The following is a 20712-nucleotide window of genomic DNA, read 5'->3' on the forward strand; positions in this document are numbered from 1 at the left end:
TCCCATTATTGATAAAAAAGGTCTCGGATATAAAGTGTTAAAATATTTATTTTTCCAAATATTGTTGCCTGACCTGCTGAGTATTTCCAGCATTTTCTGTTTTTATTTCAGATTTCTAGAAAATGTTGATTTTTTGAGAATCGGACTAGGGCCCCCGTTAATTTTTCAGAGCTTTTGAAATATTAGTCGACAGATTCTCACCAGTGGCATTTCTTGGCCTGTTATGTTTTGTTGGGTGATGTCGAGAAGGTTTGCGGATATACTGCTTCAGCGAGCTGATTGTGTGCGTCCCTACAAAAGTGCTTCGGCCAAATGCCCTCCAGTCGACAATGGAAATGCAGAGTGATGAGTGTAGGTGTTCATTCTCAGGCAATTCCTAGAAAAGTAAACAGGGACATTTCCCTTTTTCATTATGTTTTTTTCCATAATGCTCGAATGTTACTGCTGTGTAACAATCTGCTTACAGGGAAGAAACATGGAATTTAATGAACAAGCTCAACTACAACAGACATCCGCCAACTACATCCGACCTCTCTGTCCTGGGTCTCCTCCATGGCCAGAGCGAGCAACACCGGAAATTGGAGGAACAGCATCTCATATTCTGCTTGGGGAGTCTGCATCCTGCGGGTATGAACATTGAATTCTCCCAATTTTGTTAGCCCTTGCTGTCTCCTCCCATCCTTCATCCTTCATCCCTCAGGCTCCTCCTCCCGAGACCAGTCTGAGGAAGGGTTTCGGCCCGAAACGTTGCCTATTTCCTTCGCTCCATAGATGCTGCTGCACCTGCTGAGTTTCTCCAGCAGAGAACAGACAAGAACTTCTTGCCAGCTTGAACCATCTAAATTCATAGCTAATCTTTGTACTAATTATGGAAATATATTTTCCTGATGCCCAAGATGTCACGACCCAAATGTGATGGAGCCAATTGCAAGACAAAGCCAAGCAAATCAGGGGCAGGTAAAAGATCCACATGCAGAAAAATTGGGAAAAAAACTACAAAACCAGGTGTTGCTTCCTGTCAAAATTGTCAAAGAATATTAATAATTCTGAAATATTGAAAACATAATAAAATCAATGAAATAATTGAAAACTATAACATGCAATATAAAATTAAGCATGACTACAAATTAAACAACTTTCAAAACAATGAGGTTAAAAACTGTAAATAGATTTATTTGCATTCTTGCTCCTCAAGATTCTCCCACTCTTGAAATGAGTGGGATCAATCTTCCTGTGTCAAAACTAATGATGCAGGTTTGAAACATAGAAAAATAGGTGCAGGAGTAGGCCATTTGGCCCTTTGAGCCAGCATCGCCATTCGATATGATCATGGCTGATCATCGAAAAATCAGTACTCTATTCCTGCTTTTTCCCCATATCCCTTGATTCCTTTAGCCCTAAGAGCTAAATCTAACTGTCTCTCTTCAACCGGGATATTCCCCAGCTCTAGTAACGTTTCAGCTCCACCCCTGGATTTCATATGGGGATCAACAGCAGGAAATCACTAGGAGAACTTAGCCACCAAGTTTGAGTCATCTCTATTCTCCCAGACGTCCCAAACTTACCAATATTTACTGAGAGCCAATGCCAAGTTCAGCATCACTCTGCTGACATTTCACAGCAAGTGGCGGTCCCAATTGTATTTGTATTTTTTTTTCCTGTCTGCTGGCTATAGCTGGACCTGAATCCATACATTTGAAGGGGGATGGACACAAATTTCAGAGTCCTTAGCTTATCCTTGGACTGGGTGTATTAGGGCACTGGTTCTTCCTGCTATTGCCTGCTGCACCGTCACAGAGATCAGATCATTTAACCGATCCTGGCTACATATTTCCAAAGGTACATTGGCCCAGCAGAACAATTAGTTAAAAGCTAATTAGAGAGATACAATGCTGCTCTAAAGAGGAAAACGTGGCTAAATTGCAAACATATATGTTGAACCAATTCCTATAAAGTCATAGTAACGCAGCATATAAATAGGCCCTTCGGACCAACTTGCCCATGCCAACTAAGCTGCCCCATCAACATTAGTCCCACCTGCCCGCATTTGGCCCATAGCCCTCTAAACCTATCCTATCCATATATCTGTCCAAATGTCTTTTAAATGTTGTTATAGTAACTGCCTCAAATACCCCCTCTGGCAACTCATTCCAGTGGAAATGTTCCCCTCAGAATTCGATTAAATGTTTCTCCTCTCACCTTAAATCTATGTCCTCTGATCCTTGATTCCCCTACTCTAGGTAAAAAAAATCTGTGCATCTACTCTATCTATTCTCCTCATGGTCATATACACCACCTAAAAGATGACCCTTCATCTTCCTATGCTCCAAGAAATAAAGTCCTAGCCTGTTCAACCTCCTCCTATAGCTCAGACCCTCAAAACCTGGCAACATCCTCGTAAATCTCCTCTGCACCCTTTCCAGTTTAATAACATATTTCCGATAGCAGAGTGACCAAAACTGAACATAATATTCCACATGCAGCCTCACCAACAGAACATAGCATACCAACTTCCACACTCCATTCTTTAGGGTAAATCTTTTTTACTTCTTAGCATGTCTGGTCTTTGGACATATCTGGGGCATCTTCCTGACATATTCTGTTAATTCTTGACAGATCTCCACAGATATCCTGCCTTTTTCAGCTGGTGTAATGTCTCCTGGGACTCAAAGGAAGTGGTAAAATTCCTGGGACAGCCCTACAATTTTACACCTTTGAAAGTAATACGAGTACTGAATTCAGTTGGTTGTCCACTTACCACGACGAAACTCTCTGCTTGCACTGTAAAATTGGGATTTTTCTTGTAACTCTGGATGATGGAAGATTTGATGAGTGACCCGGCACATTGAATGAAAACTTGGGGTCGATCCACACTGAGGAGCTGCACTCGTTTGAGTTCACGAAGACCCCAGAAAAACACCTGCAGAATAAACAGATCCCATGACGAACAACTTAGAAACATAGAAACATAGAAAATAGGTGCAGGAGTCGGCCATTCGGCCCTTCGAGCCTGCACCGTCATTCAATATGATCATGGCTGATCATCCAACTCAGTATCCTGCACCTGCCTTCTCTCCATACCCCCTGATACCTTTAGCCACAAGGGCCACATCTAACTCCCTCTTAAATATAGCCAATGAACTGGCCTCAACTACCTTCTGTGGCAGAGAATTCCAGAGATTCACCACTCTCTGTGTGAGGTTTTTTTTCTCATCTTGGTCCTAAAAGACTCCCCCCTTATCCTTAAACTGTGACCCCTTGCTCTGGACTTCCCCAACATCTGGAACAATCTTCCTGCATCTAGCCTGTCCAACCCCTTAAGAATTTTGTAAGTTTCTATAAGATCCCCTTTCAACCTTTAAAATATAAGTGCTATATTCGGCCGACAAAGTATTGGGAATTTTGGAATGTGTATACAAATAAGGTAGTGGTAGATGCGTGAAATACAAGAGGATCTGGAAGATGTTGAACATATTATTGGCAGGGTTTAGAGCGTTTTTACATAGAATGGAGCAACATTCTGAGGACTCTGCTAATATTTATTGTTCAACCATAATCCGCATATTTAAACAATAATTCTGGCCTATTACACAATTAATAATGTTCATGGCGTCTCAAGGACATGCAGCATACCATCTCTTAAAATGTCTTTAGATGTTATTTCAGTGCTCAGCACCACTCAATATAAGGGGTGGTTCTGTCCAGAGGCTTCCACATTATCCATCTGAAGGCATTAAACATTGGAGAGAAGAATTCACTCCGCAATTCTAGTGAGGAGACTGGGATTATTAATGATTGTTTGGATTCTTCAGCAGGTAGACAAAAAATGCTGGAGAAACTCAGTGGGTGAGGCAGCATCTATGGAGAGAAGGAATAGGCGACATTTCGGGTGGAGACCCTTCTTCTTCTTCAGAAGGTCAAAAGAAGGGACTCAAAGCAGGTAACAAGGCTGGTCAATGAGGGCAGTGTTCTTGATATAATCAACATGGATTTTAGTATGCCTATTAGCAAGGTGCCAGAAAAACATAAAAGTCGATGAAATCCAAGGAAAAATAGCAAATCTCATCCAAAACGACTCAGTGATAGAGAGCAGTAGCTAATTACTGTTGAATCCCTGGAAGCTTCTTACCTGTTGACATACAATGGGTTCAGTACCCAACCATGTGCATTTTGTTCTATATGTTAACGTGTTAGGATTTGAAACGTATAAGATTGTTAAGGGTTTGGACACGCTAGATGCAGGAAACATGTTCCCGATGTTGGGGGAGTCCAGAACCAGGGGCCACAGTTTAAGAATTAGGAGTGAGCCATTTAGAACAGAGACGAGGAAACACTTTTTCTCACAGAGAGTGGTGAGTCTGTGGAATTCTCTGCCTCGGAGGGCAGTGGAGGCAGGTTCTCTGGATGCTTTCAAGAGAGCTAGATAGGGCTCTTAAAAATAGCGGTATCAGGGGATATAGGGAGAAGGCAGGAACGGGGTACTGATTGGGGATGATCACATTGAATGGCGGCGCTGGCTCGAAGGGCCAAATGGCCTACTCCTGCACCTATTGTCTATTGATGCCCCATAAGGATACGTTCTCAGCCCCTTGCTATACTCAATGTACACTAATGACTGTATGACCAAATTTAGAGGTTTCCAGATGATACCACTATCATGGACCAGATTCCAAATTCTGATGAGATGGAGTACAGGAATGAGATATAGAGTTTAGTAACCTGGTGTTAAGACAACAGCCTTTACTTCAATGTCAACATGATGAAGGAGCTAGTTATTAACTTCTGGAAATGGGGTGATGTACACAGCTCAGGCACCATCGAGAGCATCCTTACCAACTGCATCACATTATGGTATGGCAACTGCTCTGTCTCTGACCGGAAGGCATTGCAGAGGGTGGTGAAAATTGCCCAATGCATCCACCGGTTCCACGCTCAAGAATTGAGTCTGTCCAAAGCAAGCGCTGTCTGCGGAGGGCGCTCAGCATCGCCAAGGACTGCTCTCAACCCCAACCATGGACTGTTTACCCTCCTACCACAGGGAGGCATCACAGAATCTCCCAACCCCCCCCGACCCAGCAGGTCAAGAAGATCTTAAGTACTTGTCACTTACTCACACACCTCGGTGACTGAATCTCTGGATACTCTCTTTTTTTTTATTCAAATCGTTTGCTATGTCGCTCTTCAAGGGAGATGCTAAATGCATTTTGTTGTCTCTGTACTGTGACACTGACAATTAAAATTGAATGTGAATCTGAATCTGAATCTTGAATCTGAATCTGATGTACACAGCTCAGTCAGCAACAATGGTGCCAAAGTGGAGATGATCAAGAGCTTAAAGTTATAACCAACAATTTGTCCGAAACCAACCATATCAATGTTACAGCCAAGAAAGATCACTAACGCCTCTACTTTCACTGAAGGTTAAGAAAGTTTGACATGTTTCCAATGACTCTTACCAACTTCTACAGATGCATCATAGAATTAGGGTGAAGATGAGCAAGACATTTTTTTACCCAGGTTGATAGGGTTGTGGAACTCCCTTCCTGTTAGGGTTTTAGAGGCAAAAACTCTCACACACCGAAACAGTAGTTAGATTGAGGCGAGATGACTATAGACTGAGCTCTGGGGGTGAGATTATGAATGAGTATCTCTTTTTTACCTGGCATGGACATAATGAGCCAAATGGTTTCTATTACATTGTAAATTCTCTATGATTCTGAAGGTTTAGACTGACAGCAAACACAGTCAGGACCGCTGCAATCTCTCGAAATCTCCATTGTACAACGTACCTCCACCTTGTATTTGCTCAGGATTGGACGGATGTTGGCAGGCACTGGAAAAACCTGGTTTGTATCTGGTTCATCCACAGGAGGTAGATCTTTACCTTCTGGATCAGAGAGCTGAGGACCGGTAATTTATAAAACAAATGGTGATCATTCCATGTATTACAGCAATGAATACTATCCAATCCCACATTCCTTCCCCAGCTAAAACCTTTTGAAATAAACACCATAACCCGACCTGCTTTCATCACATTTACCTTTTTGGAGTGTTTATCATGTGAGCATTTTTAAGTAAATCATGTTGAAAGGGAAATTGAAAACTCTGCATTCAATTCAATCTACGAAACCACAGGTTGAATCTTAACTAACAATGAAAGAGTGGGGGACTTTAAAACTGGACTCCGAACAGTCTTCAACTCAGCTGCCTTGCACGGAGGCAAGACAAGGGGCAAAATTTCAGTTGAGATCAGTAGTTCAACTTTTAAACTGCTTTGTGAGTTAAAAGCTGAAAAGCATGCAGGCCACAGGGAAACGTGGCTGGTGAAAGAATGCAACAACTTCAGGGAGCAGGTGTAATTCAGTTCTCCTGGTCTACAATTGTTTATCAGATTTATATCCCCATTTGGAATTTGTATTAGGAGATTGAGGGGGGATCTTATAGAAACTTACAAAATTCTTAAGGGGTTGGACAGGCTAGATGCAGGAAGATTGTTCCCGATGTTGGGGAAGTCCAGGACAAGGGGTCACAGTTTAAGGATAGTGGGGAAATCCTTTGGGACCGAGATGAGAAAAACATTTTTCACACATAGAGTGGTGAATCACTGGAACTCTCTGCCACAGAAGGTAGTTGAGGCCAGTTCATCGGCTATATTTAAGAGGGAGTTAGATGTGGCCCTTGCGGCTAAAGGGATCAAGGGGTATGGAGAGAAGGCAGGTACGGGATACTGAGTTGGATGATCAGCCGTGATCATATTGAATGGCGGTGCAGGTTCGAAGGGCCGAATGGCCTACTCCTGCACCTATGTTCTATGTTTCTATGTTTCTATGTATTCTTCAAGGGATCAGATGCCCCATGCCACCAGAAGCAGAATACTTTTTACCTGCTGCTGCAACCAGCAATACAGCATTCCTTCTGGAAAACAGACCTCTCAGCCAAGGTGACTCCCTAACACATGCATTAGCACAGTGGAGGCAAATATATATAGCATGAAAGTGAAATCACAACCAGCCTCTCATGATTCAACCCCATCTCTTCACAAACTGAATCCATGGGCTAATATCATGATAAAGCAATTTCCATGAATTCCTCTTTCTTGGTTTCACAATTACATTATAATTCAAATATTTAATTTTTTAAATGTTGCTTTAAAATCCTGGATCTTCAAAACTTCCTCTTTTTTCGTAGAAATGTTTGAGGGGTTGATTTTATATTTTGGCAATAAATTTAAAATTACAATTCAAATTCTACATTTCATACATTCGACAGAACATCATTAAATATTTGTTTCTAACGGCCTTAGTTCAGTCTATAAAATGCATGCATTTCAAATTACCACTGTGTAGTCATCAATTGTACTCTATTCTGAGGGGCAGGTTTTCTTTGAAGCTTTCGTTTTTTATGCCTTATGCACCCATGAAAATAATTTAAGGTTAATGTGCCATTGAGGACACAGAGTCTTCCCTATTTGTCGTTGTAGATTGATGTTAATTGCCCTTTATTACAGAGTGTCATTTAATTCCACACTGAGACAGAACGGGAGAAGGGCTGTATTTACTGCTGTGTGGTTACCATTGGTGACCATTGACATTGCAGGTTGTCATTGGGCCCATTGGTATTGGATCAGGGACTTCCTCGGTTAAATGTCATGAGGGACTTGGAAACACTTGGAGATGAACCATATAACCATTTAACAATTACAGCACGGAAACAGGCCATCTTGGCCCTACAAGTCCGTGCCGAACAACTTTTTTCCCTTAGTCCCACCTGCCTGCACTCATACCATAACCCTCCATTCCCTTCTCATCCATATGCCTATCCAATTTATTTTTAAATGATACCAACAAACCTGCCTCCACCATTTCCACTGGAAGCTCATTCCACACCGCTACCACTCTCTGAGTAAAGAAGTTCCCCCTCATGTTACCCCTAAACTTCTGTCCCTTAATTCTGAAGTCATGAAGGTTGGAACTCTTTATAGTATTTAGCTTTGAAGGTATTTTTAAGTGTTTTTTCCCCCCATAATGCTGAGAAGATTCAAAGATTCTTGAAATGTAATGCATTTCGTAATGTATAGATTTGTATTGTTTTTAAGCATTGTGGAATGGGCCTCAGTTATCACAAGAAGTTCCTTCAAGCTGCCATTTATCGTCCTGTCTTTAGAAGGCCGATTTAAAAGGCACCATAGACACAACAGAAGGGTGGGAGATTGCAACCTTCACGTGGTCCGCCCTGTTTCGACAAATGCAATCAACCCGGCGTGCACAATCAAATAAGATCAAATAGAACAAGTTGTCCGACAACTTTAGGCTGTGCACGCCATATGCAAGAAGAAGAAGATAGGCACAACAGACAGTAAAACCATACAGATTCCTTCAGCAATGCTTCAGAAGACTGTACCCCATCTGGATGTTACCAGATGCATACTTCATTAGAAAGACCTAAAGATTACTGAGTCCACTGCCAGATGTGTCTTCTGATGTTATCAGGACACACATTATCTAAATGCTCCTCCTTTACCATCTAGTTTTATATAACCAGGCTCTTGTGTGAAGTATCAGCAGATTTAGTTACAAAAGTGACTATATATTATTTTCTATTATTTAAGCTTTAGTGTACCTTTATTGAGCATCATACAATGGTGTGCTTCCACTACATTGGCTTTGACAGCTATAACAAGCACTGTATTCAGAGAAGCATTTTAAGCGGAGGCATTGAACGAGGTGGAATTATATTTGAATACTAATACATCCATACCTGCAGGAGTTCAAAAGCGACAAGAAGCTCACCACCAGGTACACTGCCACAGTACATTGGGTAATATTGAAGTACAGGGGGAGTATAAGCCTGCCCAACCAGTTGCACAACTGGAAGAGCCACTGTGCTGCCAAGATACTCTGCTTTACCCTGCAATAAAGGGTGCATACAAGAACATCCAATATTTATAAGGTTGTAACATAGGTTTCAATCAATATAATCCATTAGGTTGAAAATGAGCTGATACAAGTTGGTGGCCAGTTAACGTGGTGTCCAGAGACACAAATGAATTGATGCTAAATAATTACTTGAAGTACTAATTTGAAGATCGTTCTCAGCAGAATAATAAATCTGAAGAAAGTTTCCAACCCGAAATGTCACCTATCCGTGATGCTGCCTGACTCAGTGCGTTACCCCCCCACCTTGTGTCCTTTTTTAATAATAAATCCAATAATCATGTGCGCTCGCAAATGCATTGTTGAATGACTTGATCAATAAATTCTTGCATTTTACAATAATTTCAATAATGAAAAAAACACACAAATACTTGATCAAATGATTGTTCAAGAAGGAACTGCAGATGCTGGAAGGTCGAAGGTACACAAAATTGCTGGAGAAACTCAGCGGGTGCAACACCGGAAATTGGAGGAACAGCACCTCATATTCCGCCAGGGCAGCTTGCATCCTGATGGCATGAATGTTGAATTCTCCCAATTTTGCTAGCCCTTGCTGTCTCCTCCCCTTCCTTAACCCTCGAGCTGTCTCCTCCCATCCCCCCCACCCTCGGGCTCCTCCTCCTCCCCTTTTTCCTTCCTTCTTCCCTCCCATCCCCCATCAGTCTGAAGAAGGGTTTCGGCCCGAAACGTCGCCTAATTTCTTCGCTCCATAGATGCAGCTGCACCCGCTGAGTTTCTCCAGCAATTTTGTGTACCGTTGATCAAATGATGATTGGATTTGTGCTACGAGGAGAGATAATACTCGATTTCCCATGCATAATTATCCATGTCAATGGTAAGGAAAGAAGAAGGACTTTAATTTATATCAGGACACAAGAGCAGGAAGAACTCAGCGGGCCGGGCAGCATCTGGAAGTCACAGAGCTGCTGCCCCACACCTCCAGCCACCCTGGTTCTATCCTGATCTTGGGTCCTGTGTAGGGAATTTGCACATTCTCCCTACGATTGCGTGGGTTCCTTCCAGGTGTTCTGGTTTCCTTCCACATCCCAAAGACATGTTGATTTATAGATTAATTGGCTTTTGTAAATTGCTCCCGGCACCCAGGTGGTGAATGCAAAAGTGGGATAACAAAGAACTCCCGTGTCTCAGGTGATCAATTGTTGCAGTGGGCTGAGGGGCCCATTTCTGTGCTGTATCTTTCAATCAATCAATCCAGTGGGAATGGGCAGGTCACTTGAGTCTGAAGAAGGGTCCAGAACCAAAATTTGCTTGTCCATTTCCTCCCTAGATGTTGCCTGACCCATTAAGTTCCTCCAGTACTTTGAGTTTTGCTCAAGATGCCAGCATCTGCAGTTCCTGTGGGTCTGGATGTATATCATGTTGTTTATGGATAGACTGTTGGATAGACTCGGCTTGTACTCGCTAGAATTTAGAAGATTGAGGGGGGATCTTATAGAAACTTACAAATTTCTTAAGGGGTTGGACAGGCTGATGCAGGAAGATTGTTCCTGATGTTGGGAAGTCCAGAACAAGGGGTCACAGTTTAAAGATAAGGGGGAAAATCTTTTAGGACCGAGATGAGGAAAACATTTTTCACAGAGAGTGGTGAATCTCTGGAATTCTCTGTCACAGAAGGTAGTTGAGGTCAGTTAATTGGCTATATTTAAGAGGGAGTTAGATGTGGCCCTTGTGGTTAAAGGGATCAGGGGGTAAGGAGAGAAGGCAGGTACAGGATACTGAGTTGGATGATCAGCCATGATCGTATTGAATGGCGGTGCAGGCTCGAAGGGCCGAATGACCTACTCCTGCACCTATTTTCTATGTTTCTATGTTTATAACCTCATGAACACTTTACTGAGAATGAAATACTTTATTATAGGCTGGCAGCCAATTTTTGCACAGCAAGCTCCTTACAACATCTCAGTTGACAGCAAACATCTCTTGGACGTGGGAGAGGAGAGCCGAGAGAATGTATTATACAGGATAATGCGTTATCAGCTGAAGAATGGAACTAGTGTTGGTTGCTTGTAGGGAAGTCAGTAATTGGTTTGGGGTTTGAGACTGAATTATGAATTGATAAAGAACTAAAGTCAACAAAATGCAAACAACAAAAGCCTCGAGGTTTGTTTATCTATGATACTTGCAGATTAACACTTCATACTCACAACAGCATCTTGATCATAAACCTCAATAACCACAAGTGGAGGATCGTCACTGATTTCCATTACTTCACCATAGAGGTGGATGTTATTGAATAAGAGCATCTGGTTCCATGTAGGTGATAAAGTCTGAGTGATAACCTATGAAGAATCCACAAGACAAAGACACGATGGGAGATTTTTGATCCTGGCTTCTTAAAATAAACATTACCACAATTCATTCAGGTTTTCTTTATTTATTCATGAGATCCGAACATCACAGGCACTCCCAAGAGTTAAAAGTCATTCAAATTGGTGAATTCAGAGTCACATATAGATCAGGTCAGTTTAGAATAGCAGACTCTCTCCCTGAAGCACATAAGTGAACCACACGGCTTATTAGGACGATTTACTAGCATTGTATTTATTGACACATATTCATCTAACAACGTTTGGTTACTGATTTTAATATAGAAATGGAAATTGAGCAATTTTGCTCATTGGCTTAGCCTTCTCATCACAACGACAACTTCTCAATGCCATGTCATAGAAAGTTGAAAAACATAGAAATTAGGTGACAGGAGTAGGCCATTCGGCCCTTCGAGCCTGCACCGCCATTCAAGTAAATACTGAGCAAACAACTCAGTATCCCGTACCTGCCTTAGAAACATAGAAACATGATCCCCTTAGGTGCAAGGAGTAGGCTAACTCGGCCCTAAAGCCTAGCAATGAAGTGGCCTATGACCCTCTGGCAGAGAGTTCCAGAGATCCACCAGTCTCTGCGTGACCTGTTCTTCTCATCTCGGTTTTAAAGGATTTCCCCTTTATCCTTAAGCCCCCTTGTCCTGGACTTCCCTAACATCGGGAACAATCTTCCTGCATATAGCCTGTCCAACCCCTTAAGAACCCTTGTAAGAGTTGAAAGACATACCACCACTCGATGACTTTAAAAAAGTTCAGGAATCTGAGTAAATACTGAGCAAACATCTGATAAAATGTTAATGTTTAATTTCATGAAGTGTTTCGATAAGTAATTAAGGGATGTTCAGGAGTAACAGATTCAATAGCTAAAGGACAACAATTAATTAATTGGCAGTTTGGAAAGGTTCTGAGTTTGGTGGAAAGAGCAGGAGAATGAGATTATATAGCTAATTATTTAAATGGCTAACACAATTGTGATGGCATGAATGGACATCTGTGCTTTATCATTCCGTGGTTTGGTGAACAGAATATGCTGTGTTCTATTTGTTTTGTTTATTTTATTAGAAGTTAATACAGTACAAAACAGTACAGTGGAACCTAATTTTAGGTGCCAACTATGTCATACCGTAATCCATTCTATGTACAACCTCAAGTTTTATGTTACGAAAAGGAAGTAAGCAAGACAAGAAAAATAAAACAATAGAAAGAGGAAAAAGTGGAAAAATAGATGGTAGAGAGTAGAAAAACGTGAAGTGTGTATATAAAAAATAAAAAATAAAAAGAAAAAGTGGAAAGTAGAAATAGAAGAGAAGGCCCCTTAAAAGAGAATTTTTCAAATCTGTATTCGGAGATGTAGATCTATCCACGTCATGAACTGAAATCAGCAATCATTTTGGTCTTTATTTAAATTGGTATCTTCTCCTATTATTCCAAATATAATCCATTCCGTTTTGGGTTCTATTCTTGACTTGAAAAGCTTTGTAAATATATCAAATATATCGCTCCAAAATTTATTCAACTTTGTACATCCTACAAATGAATGTGTTATATTAGCGTTTTGAAACAAACATTTATCGCATCTGGGAGAGACGTTTGGATAAAATGTATTCAACCTTGTTTTTGAATAATATAGTCTATGTAATAATTTGAATTGAATTAAATTATGTCTTGCAATAATAGAACAGTTATGTGTATTCAGAATATGCTGTTTAAGAAGGAATTACAGTGGCTGGAAAATCTAAGGTAGACAAAAATGCTGGAGAAACTCAGTGTGTGAAGCAGCATCTATGGAGCGAAGGAAATAGGCAACGTTTTGGGCCGAAACCCTTCTTCAGATATAAACTGAACCTCCCTGGGCATCCCTGTGCCAACTGATCTGATAGGCGAGGAACTGATGCCCCTCTATGCTTCTTTTCCTGACACAATAAACTCTTTAACACTGTACAGCAAATTGTCTTAAAAAGCCAAGAGCAGGGAAACCTCAATCAATGGGCCACATTGGAGGAACAGTCATGGGTACAAAATCATGAAGGCAATTAATAGGGTGAATGTACAGTCTTTTACCCAGGGTAAGGGAATCAAGAACCAGAGAATACAGGTATAAAGTGAAAGGGAAAGGATTTAATAGGAACTTGAAGGGCATATTTTTCCATTCAGAGAGTGGTGGGTGTATGGAATGATCTGCCAGAGGAGATAGTTCACACAGGTACTTTAACAGCATTTAAAAGACACTTGGACAGGTATATGGATAGGAAAGGTTTAGAGGGAGATAGACCAAATGCAGGCAAACGGGACTAACAGATAGGGTTTATTGGTTGGCATCGATGAGTTGGACTGAATGGCATGTTTCAGCGCTGAATGGCGATGTCTCTAACACCAGCTTCAATACATCTCTTTGAGATCAGGATTATCAGGTTGTCCTTTCTGCTGTAGAATAAAACACTCATCAGTCACAAAATATCACCTTTTCAAAAAGCAGAATTCCAATTTGTTTACTGCTTTTGCTGTTCATGTCATCCTGTGGTGCAGCTTTGCCAGGTCCAGCTCATTGTCAGTTGCACCTAGTGTGCTGCTCCGAGCAGATGCTGGTTTACAAACTAGGATGCAAAGTGCTGGAAGAACTCAACGGGTCAAGCAGCATCTCTGGAGAACATGGATAAGTGACATTTCCTGCCAAGACCCTTATTCAGACGGGATATTGATGGTTCAGCTCATTATCATTCCTTCCTGAACTCTTTGCAATATTCAAGCCACATCTATTTGCCCTCCCACTGAGGTATTCATTATCAGCCAACAATGGGCTGTGTGGGTGAGAGATCGAGACAAAGCACAGGGGGAAATGAAGCCCCAAATTCAACAGACCTTATAGTGGCCAGCTGTTTGATTACTCAATGAAAAAAAGATGGCATGCATAAAATGAACGATAAGCCATGTCCCTTATTTGTTCTTACTGCTCTTCAATAAGTGGAAGTCCTCTGAGTTCTGCATGCTTGTCTGAATCTGTACACTCCTCCTGTGAGTAAAATCCAATCTGTTCATCGGAATCACAAGTCAATAACCATAACCAACGTGGTAGGGACCTTTCCAAACATAATATTGAAACCATTTCCTTCAGATGGATACATCTGTCCTACACAAGATAACTGCTACCAATTCCTGTTAATTCTTGGTTCTTGGTTTCTTGGTCCTCCAAAATATTCCAAATGGAATTTAAACTAGTCTGCCGATTTTCTAGGCCATTCCCATTTGTACCATTAGAACTGACTTCCATAAGCTTTGCAATATAAATGGAACTGTAGCTACATTCAGAAAAGTCCATTTGCCTAGGCCTGGGCATTAGTTTGAACGTCTGAATGTAAAACATCTCAAGCTACTTACAGTACTCTACAGTTTTTCCAAAGTACAATGAAGTACAGTAATGACACATTAAACCCTACTCCAAACTCCTGCAATATTAGTCAGCCCACATGAAGACAATTGCATCATTTCTGGATGGCTCATTGTAACAAATCTAGCTGCCAATTGCTTGGAACATAAGACATTACTTCTATTTCATCTTGCCTCCAGGGCATTATTCCCATTTGAGATTGAACTGTAGTCAATGTTTAAACACAAACGGTAACTCGCCCATCACCACCACAAGAAACTATATCAGGTAGTTTCTACAATGACATATCATGCTCAGCAGATGTTCTGGGGACCCTTAGAGAAATCCGCGATGAACAGATTGGATTTTACTCACAGGAGGAGTGTGCAGATTCAGACATGCATGCAGAACTCAGAAGAACGCCACTTACCAAGTTTACACTGATTTTTGAAGCATGTCATAAAGTTTCTATGAAGAAATTAGGAGTTAAATTGAACTTGGTCAAATCAAATTCATCTTTGAATAATTCCCTGGCTCTAAAAACTTTTATGCCTGATACTCAACTAATCTATTTCTGCAGGAAATAAAGCATAGTTGCCAACATTCATCTTCACTAATGTGTTGGATAATTGCAGATATATTGTGAGATGAAGGATTGGAGCAGGTGACCTAAAACTGATTTATTGATAGACCTATCAAGCCAATAGAATGGGTTCTAATTATTGTTTAAAAAGGATGAGCAGTAAAGAATGTGCATGACTGGCTGACTTTTAAATTTCGTTGTACATAGTTCATGTTACAATGACAATAAAGAAACTATTCTATTCTTAAAAGAGTGTAATGAGCAGTATGATGCTCAGCCACTGCACATCAATAGAGAAACTCTAAAGCACGTTGGAAGACACAAGGAACATTTGTCCCCTGGTTGTTTCTACCTGTACCCTGAGATTGGTTGGGAAGATGCAGGGGTGGGATTCCAGTTAGTATTAAATTCCTTCAGGATTGAGCTAGACAGCAGAAAATGCTGCTGTTTGCTTTCTTATCTGCCTCATTAACTCGAGATAAATTAATAAGGTACAGGACCATGCCACAACAAGTCTAAAACAGCATTAACAAAGAACAAAAAACAGTACAACGCAAGAACAGGCCCTTCAGTTCACAGTGTCTCTGCCCAACATCTCTTATCTACATCCCTGCACATAACCCATATACCCCTACATTCATAGAAACATAGAAAATTAGGTGCAGGAGTAGGCCATTCGGCCCTTCGAGCCTGCACCGCCATTCAATATGATCATGGCTGATCATCCAACTCAGTACCCTGTACCTGCTCCCTTTAGCCACAAGGGCGACATCTAACTCCCTCTTAAATATAGCCAATGAACTGGCCTCAACTACCTTCTGTGGCAGAGAATTCCAGAGATTCACCACTCTCTGTGTGAAAAATGTTTTTCTCATCTCGGTCCTAAAAGATTTTGATTTGATTTTGATTTGATTCCTTTATTGTCATTCAGACCTTTCGGTCTGAACGAAATTTCGTTGCCTGCAGTCATACACAATAATAATAAATAACAAAACATACAATAAACACAAATTAACATCCACCACAGTGAGTTCACCAAGCACCTCCTCACTGTGATGGAGGCAAAAGTCTTAGTCTCTGTCTCTTCCCTCCTTGTTCTCCCTCTGCGCTGAGGCGATCGATCCAGGCTGAAGATGCCGCCCTCCCCCTTATCCTTAAACTGTGACCCCTTGTTCTGGATATCTATATGCCAATCCAAAAGTCTCTTAAATGCCTCTCTCATATCTGCCTCAACCACCAACCCTGACAGCAGGTTCCAGGCACTCTGAGTTCTTGATACAAAAGTGAAAGATTGCCCAATTAATGCAACACATCCAGGAGAAACAACAAATGAGGTGCATTGAAGGTGATTAAGAGAAACATGAAATCAAGGCTCTCTCTATCCTGGATGAGGAATCATACTCAGAGCCTGTATGTCTCTGTGCCAAAGCTCCTCAGAGGTAAACTCCAAGATGTTACCAGGAGGCTCGGAATAGGTTAAAATAGCCCAAGGAAAATAATGCTTCAATATTTGATGTCGAGTTAAGAAATGCTAGAGAGCAGAATGTTATGATGTTGGAAGCAATCTCAGTGAGTAAAGAAATGCTATTGATATTGGAGAAATATAAATATATTAAAAGTAATCTAAAATGTAAATGATGTAAAAATATTGACAAAGCAAGGCACACAGCTGTTTCCTACATTATAAGGTAACCTATACTTGAAAGCTATTTTACTGAATGTAAATAACACTTAGGGAGGTCAGAGGCCTTGAAAGACACTGAATAAACATATGTTTATTTCTACTTCAAGAAGATAAATTCAACTATTACGAAATTACCTGACACTAACAACCAACAAATCACAATCAACACATGGACTAACATTAGGCAGATATAGGCTGGGGCACTTTTGAAGAAGTATATAACTCGACAAAGACTTGTGATAAGCTTTCACAAAAAATGAATTCAATACTATGGATTCAGTGTGATTACTGGCAATGAAGAGAAATGGTAGGAAACAATGGAGTGTAAAAGAACTAGTTTGGAATAAAGTGGCGTACTTAGCATTGAAGAGAATGTCAAGTTGCTCAGGATTCACTGGATTGGATCACAATCTCTGCTAATTTACACGAAAGGCCTTGAAATCAGACAAGCAAGTGAAATGGGATACACAATTAGGAAGGACACTGGAATGGCAAGAAACTACACCAACTTTGCAGAATACATTGAACAAAACAGTCAAGAGGACAGAGATAACTGGAGTTCATAGTTAGTGCTCGAACATAAGGGAATTGCACACTGACATGAAAAGTTTTCAGGCTTATTCCAGGAATGAAGCAGAGAGGCTAAGAGGTCAATATGAAGAGTAATTAATAAGCAGGTCCTGGGAAGGGAAAGATGACAACATATTAACAGATACTGGAGTTCTAAGGCACAACATAATACCATGAAGGACCATGCTCGAAAAAACATTGCTTTCCCCAAATATGATGTGGATCTGGATAAAAGCTGTGATTATGTTTCCCAGAACATGGTTTTAACCTGCAGGTTTAAAGGCACTGTTGTATAGATAAACATAACATTAACATTAATGTGTAACATTATCTTCACTGTTTATCAAGGACAAAGCCAATGCTTATTTTATGGATAAACAATGGACTCACCCACACCATAGATTCAAAAACCCATACAAAATGCTGCCAGTAAATGGATTATTTAAAATGGCTGGCAGCCAATTTGAGGAAATGAGTTACATGGTGTGTTATGCTCAAACAGTGGGGTATATACAATCAGACACATACAGCACAAAAAACAGGCCCTTTGTCCCAATGCATCCATGCTGACGAAGAGGCCTACCTGAGCAACTCTTACTTACCTGAATTTGGGCCATATCCCTCTAAACCTTTCCTATCCATGTACCAAATGTCATTTAAACATTGTAATTGTAGCAATAGAAAGCGTTAAACTACTGCAATGCCATTAGCACAACATATTTACCTTAGTTGTCTGACATTGTGAAACAAATGTTACTTTAGCAAAGGGATCTGAAAGACCACTACTGTCAGCAGGCAGAAGTCCTCTCGCCTGATACATGTGGCATCTTAGCTGAAACACATGCTCATCTGTTCAATACAAGAAGTTCAAAGCACAGCTGTTAAATATTTTGCTACAATGATTGCAGCACCTTATTAGTTAATAATCATTTATTAACAATACTAATTATAGCTGGTGAAAATAAATAGGTACATATACCAAACAGTGGAAAAATATGTTATTTAATCATTCCCTTTTGTTTGCATTTAATTTAAAGTGTTTGTGTCTTAAATATTCCCAAGTCCTTTTAAAGGAAGTAATCTTGCAAAATTTATCTCTCTTCGTGTTTCCATTCTGGTAGCAATTTCTTTTATGGAAATATTATTCACTTTGCAATAATTTGTGGTTAGATATCACCTTTTCAACACCCATTTCCAGTCACTGAAACAAGCTCTTGAATTTGCAAGGTAAAACATTCATGAACAAGGCAAGGTGCTGTTCAATTGATCAGATTGTGCTCCAGTTTGCACAGAATGTTCATCTATCTTTAACCACTCTCTCAGCTTATCTTGCCCACAATATTAACATCCACAACTTCCATTGATTCTACTGAGTGTTTCCAACATTTTCTGTATTATTTCAAATTTCCAGCATCTGCCCCCGTTTTCATTTTCATTTTAGCCTTATTCTTCTCCCAGGTCCAATCCATTTAGTTTTTCTTGATTATCGTTTTGTCTCATTGGGCACTCATCACTGCTCATTAAATCTGTTCCCTCTTGACAACCAGCTTACATTTTGACTGTCTTTTACACCACCAATTACTGCCGTGGCCACAACATCGTCATGGAGTCAGCGATGTACAGCACAGGAACAGGCTCTTTGGCCCACCACGTCTATACTAACCCTTTTCCCCCTCTACACTAATCCCATTTACCTGCATTACAAACATATAACCATATAACAATTACAGCACGGAAACATGCCATCTCGGCCCTTCTAGTCCGTGCCGAACACGTATTCTCCATCCTAGTCCCATATACCTGCACTCAGACCATAACTCTCCATTCCTTTCCCGTCCATATAACTATCCAATTTATTTTTAAATGATAAAATCGAACCTGCCTCCACCACCTTCACTGGAAGCTCATTCCACACAGCTACCACTCTCTGAGTAAGGAAGTTCCCCCCTCATGTTACCCCTAAACTTCTGTCCCTTAATTCTCAAGTCATGTCCTCTTGTTTGAATCTTCCCTACTCTCAGTGGGAAAAGCTTATCCACGTCAACTCTGTCTATCCCTCTCATCATTTTAAAGACCTCTATCAAGTCCCCCCTTAACCTTCTGCGCTCCAAAGAATAAAGACCTAACTTGTTCAACCTTTCTCCGTAACTTAGTTGCTGAAACCCAGGCGACATTCTAGTAAATCTCCTCTGTACTCTCTCTATTTAGTTGACATCCTTCCTATAATTAGGCGACCAAAATTGTACACCATACTCCAGAATTGGCCTCACCAATGCCTTGTACAATTTTAACATTACATCCCAACTTCTATACTCAATGCTCTGATTTATAAAGGCCAGCACACACCAAAATCTTTCTTTACCACCCTATCTACATGAGATTCCACCTTCAGGGAACTGTGCACAGTTATTCCCAGATCCCTCTGTTCAACTGCATTCTTCAATTCCCTGCCATTTACCATGTACGTCCTATTTTGATTTGTCCTGCCAAGATGTAGCACCTCACACTTATCAGCATTAAACTCCATCTGCCATCTTTCAGCCCACTCTTCCAACTGGCATAAATCTCTCTGTAGACTTTGAAAATCTACTTCATTATCCACAACCCCACCTATCTTAGTATCATCTGCATACTTACTAATCCAATTTACCACACCATCATCCAGATCATTGATGTACATGACAAACAACAGTGGACCCAACACAGATCCCTGTGGCACCCCACTAGTCACTGGCCTCCAACCTGACAAACAGCCATCCACCATTACTCTCTGGCATCTCCCATTCAGCCACTGTTGAACTGTTCAGCCACATATCCATCTATGCCTTGCCTACTTAATTGTGGTTCCAGATGTCTCTTAAACGCAGTACAATATTTGATTCCACCACCTCCTCTGGCAGCATTTACCTGATATCACAATCTGTGTAAAAAAACTTTGAACCCCCTTAAAACTCTTTTCTCTCACCTTAAACCTATGCCTTTTTTTTTGTTTTTGATGCCTATAGCATGGGATTTTTTGTTTGACTATCTACCCTATCTATGTCTCTTATAATCATATGTACTTCCATCAGGTCACCACTTCTTATAGTGTGGTGACCAGAAATCCCCACATGTTTCAAATGTGACCAAACCAGACTTTTGTATAGTTGTAACATAACATGCTAGCTTTCATATTCTAAGATCTGAGCTAAGAAGTCAAGCATGCCATGTGCCTTCTTCAACATTTTACTGGCCTG

The 20712-nt window shown here is 40.7% G+C and overlaps 1 protein-coding gene across 1 annotated transcript in view; it reads right to left on the reverse strand.

Moving 5' to 3' along the window:
- Positions 1 to 20712, reverse strand: part of fer1l6 (fer-1 like family member 6) — a 132140-nt gene that overhangs the window by 55873 nt on the left and 55555 nt on the right. The window contains 6 exon segments of the mRNA XM_055633476.1: positions 202 to 376; positions 2759 to 2920; positions 5790 to 5900; positions 8758 to 8907; positions 11099 to 11233; positions 18201 to 18325. Coding sequence (XP_055489451.1) covers positions 202 to 376; positions 2759 to 2920; positions 5790 to 5900; positions 8758 to 8907; positions 11099 to 11233; positions 18201 to 18325 — 858 coding nt within the window.

This window comes from Leucoraja erinacea, chromosome 4 (genome assembly GCF_028641065.1).
Source record: "Leucoraja erinacea ecotype New England chromosome 4, Leri_hhj_1, whole genome shotgun sequence".
In the NCBI taxonomy this organism is placed as follows: Eukaryota; Metazoa; Chordata; class Chondrichthyes; order Rajiformes; family Rajidae; genus Leucoraja; species Leucoraja erinaceus.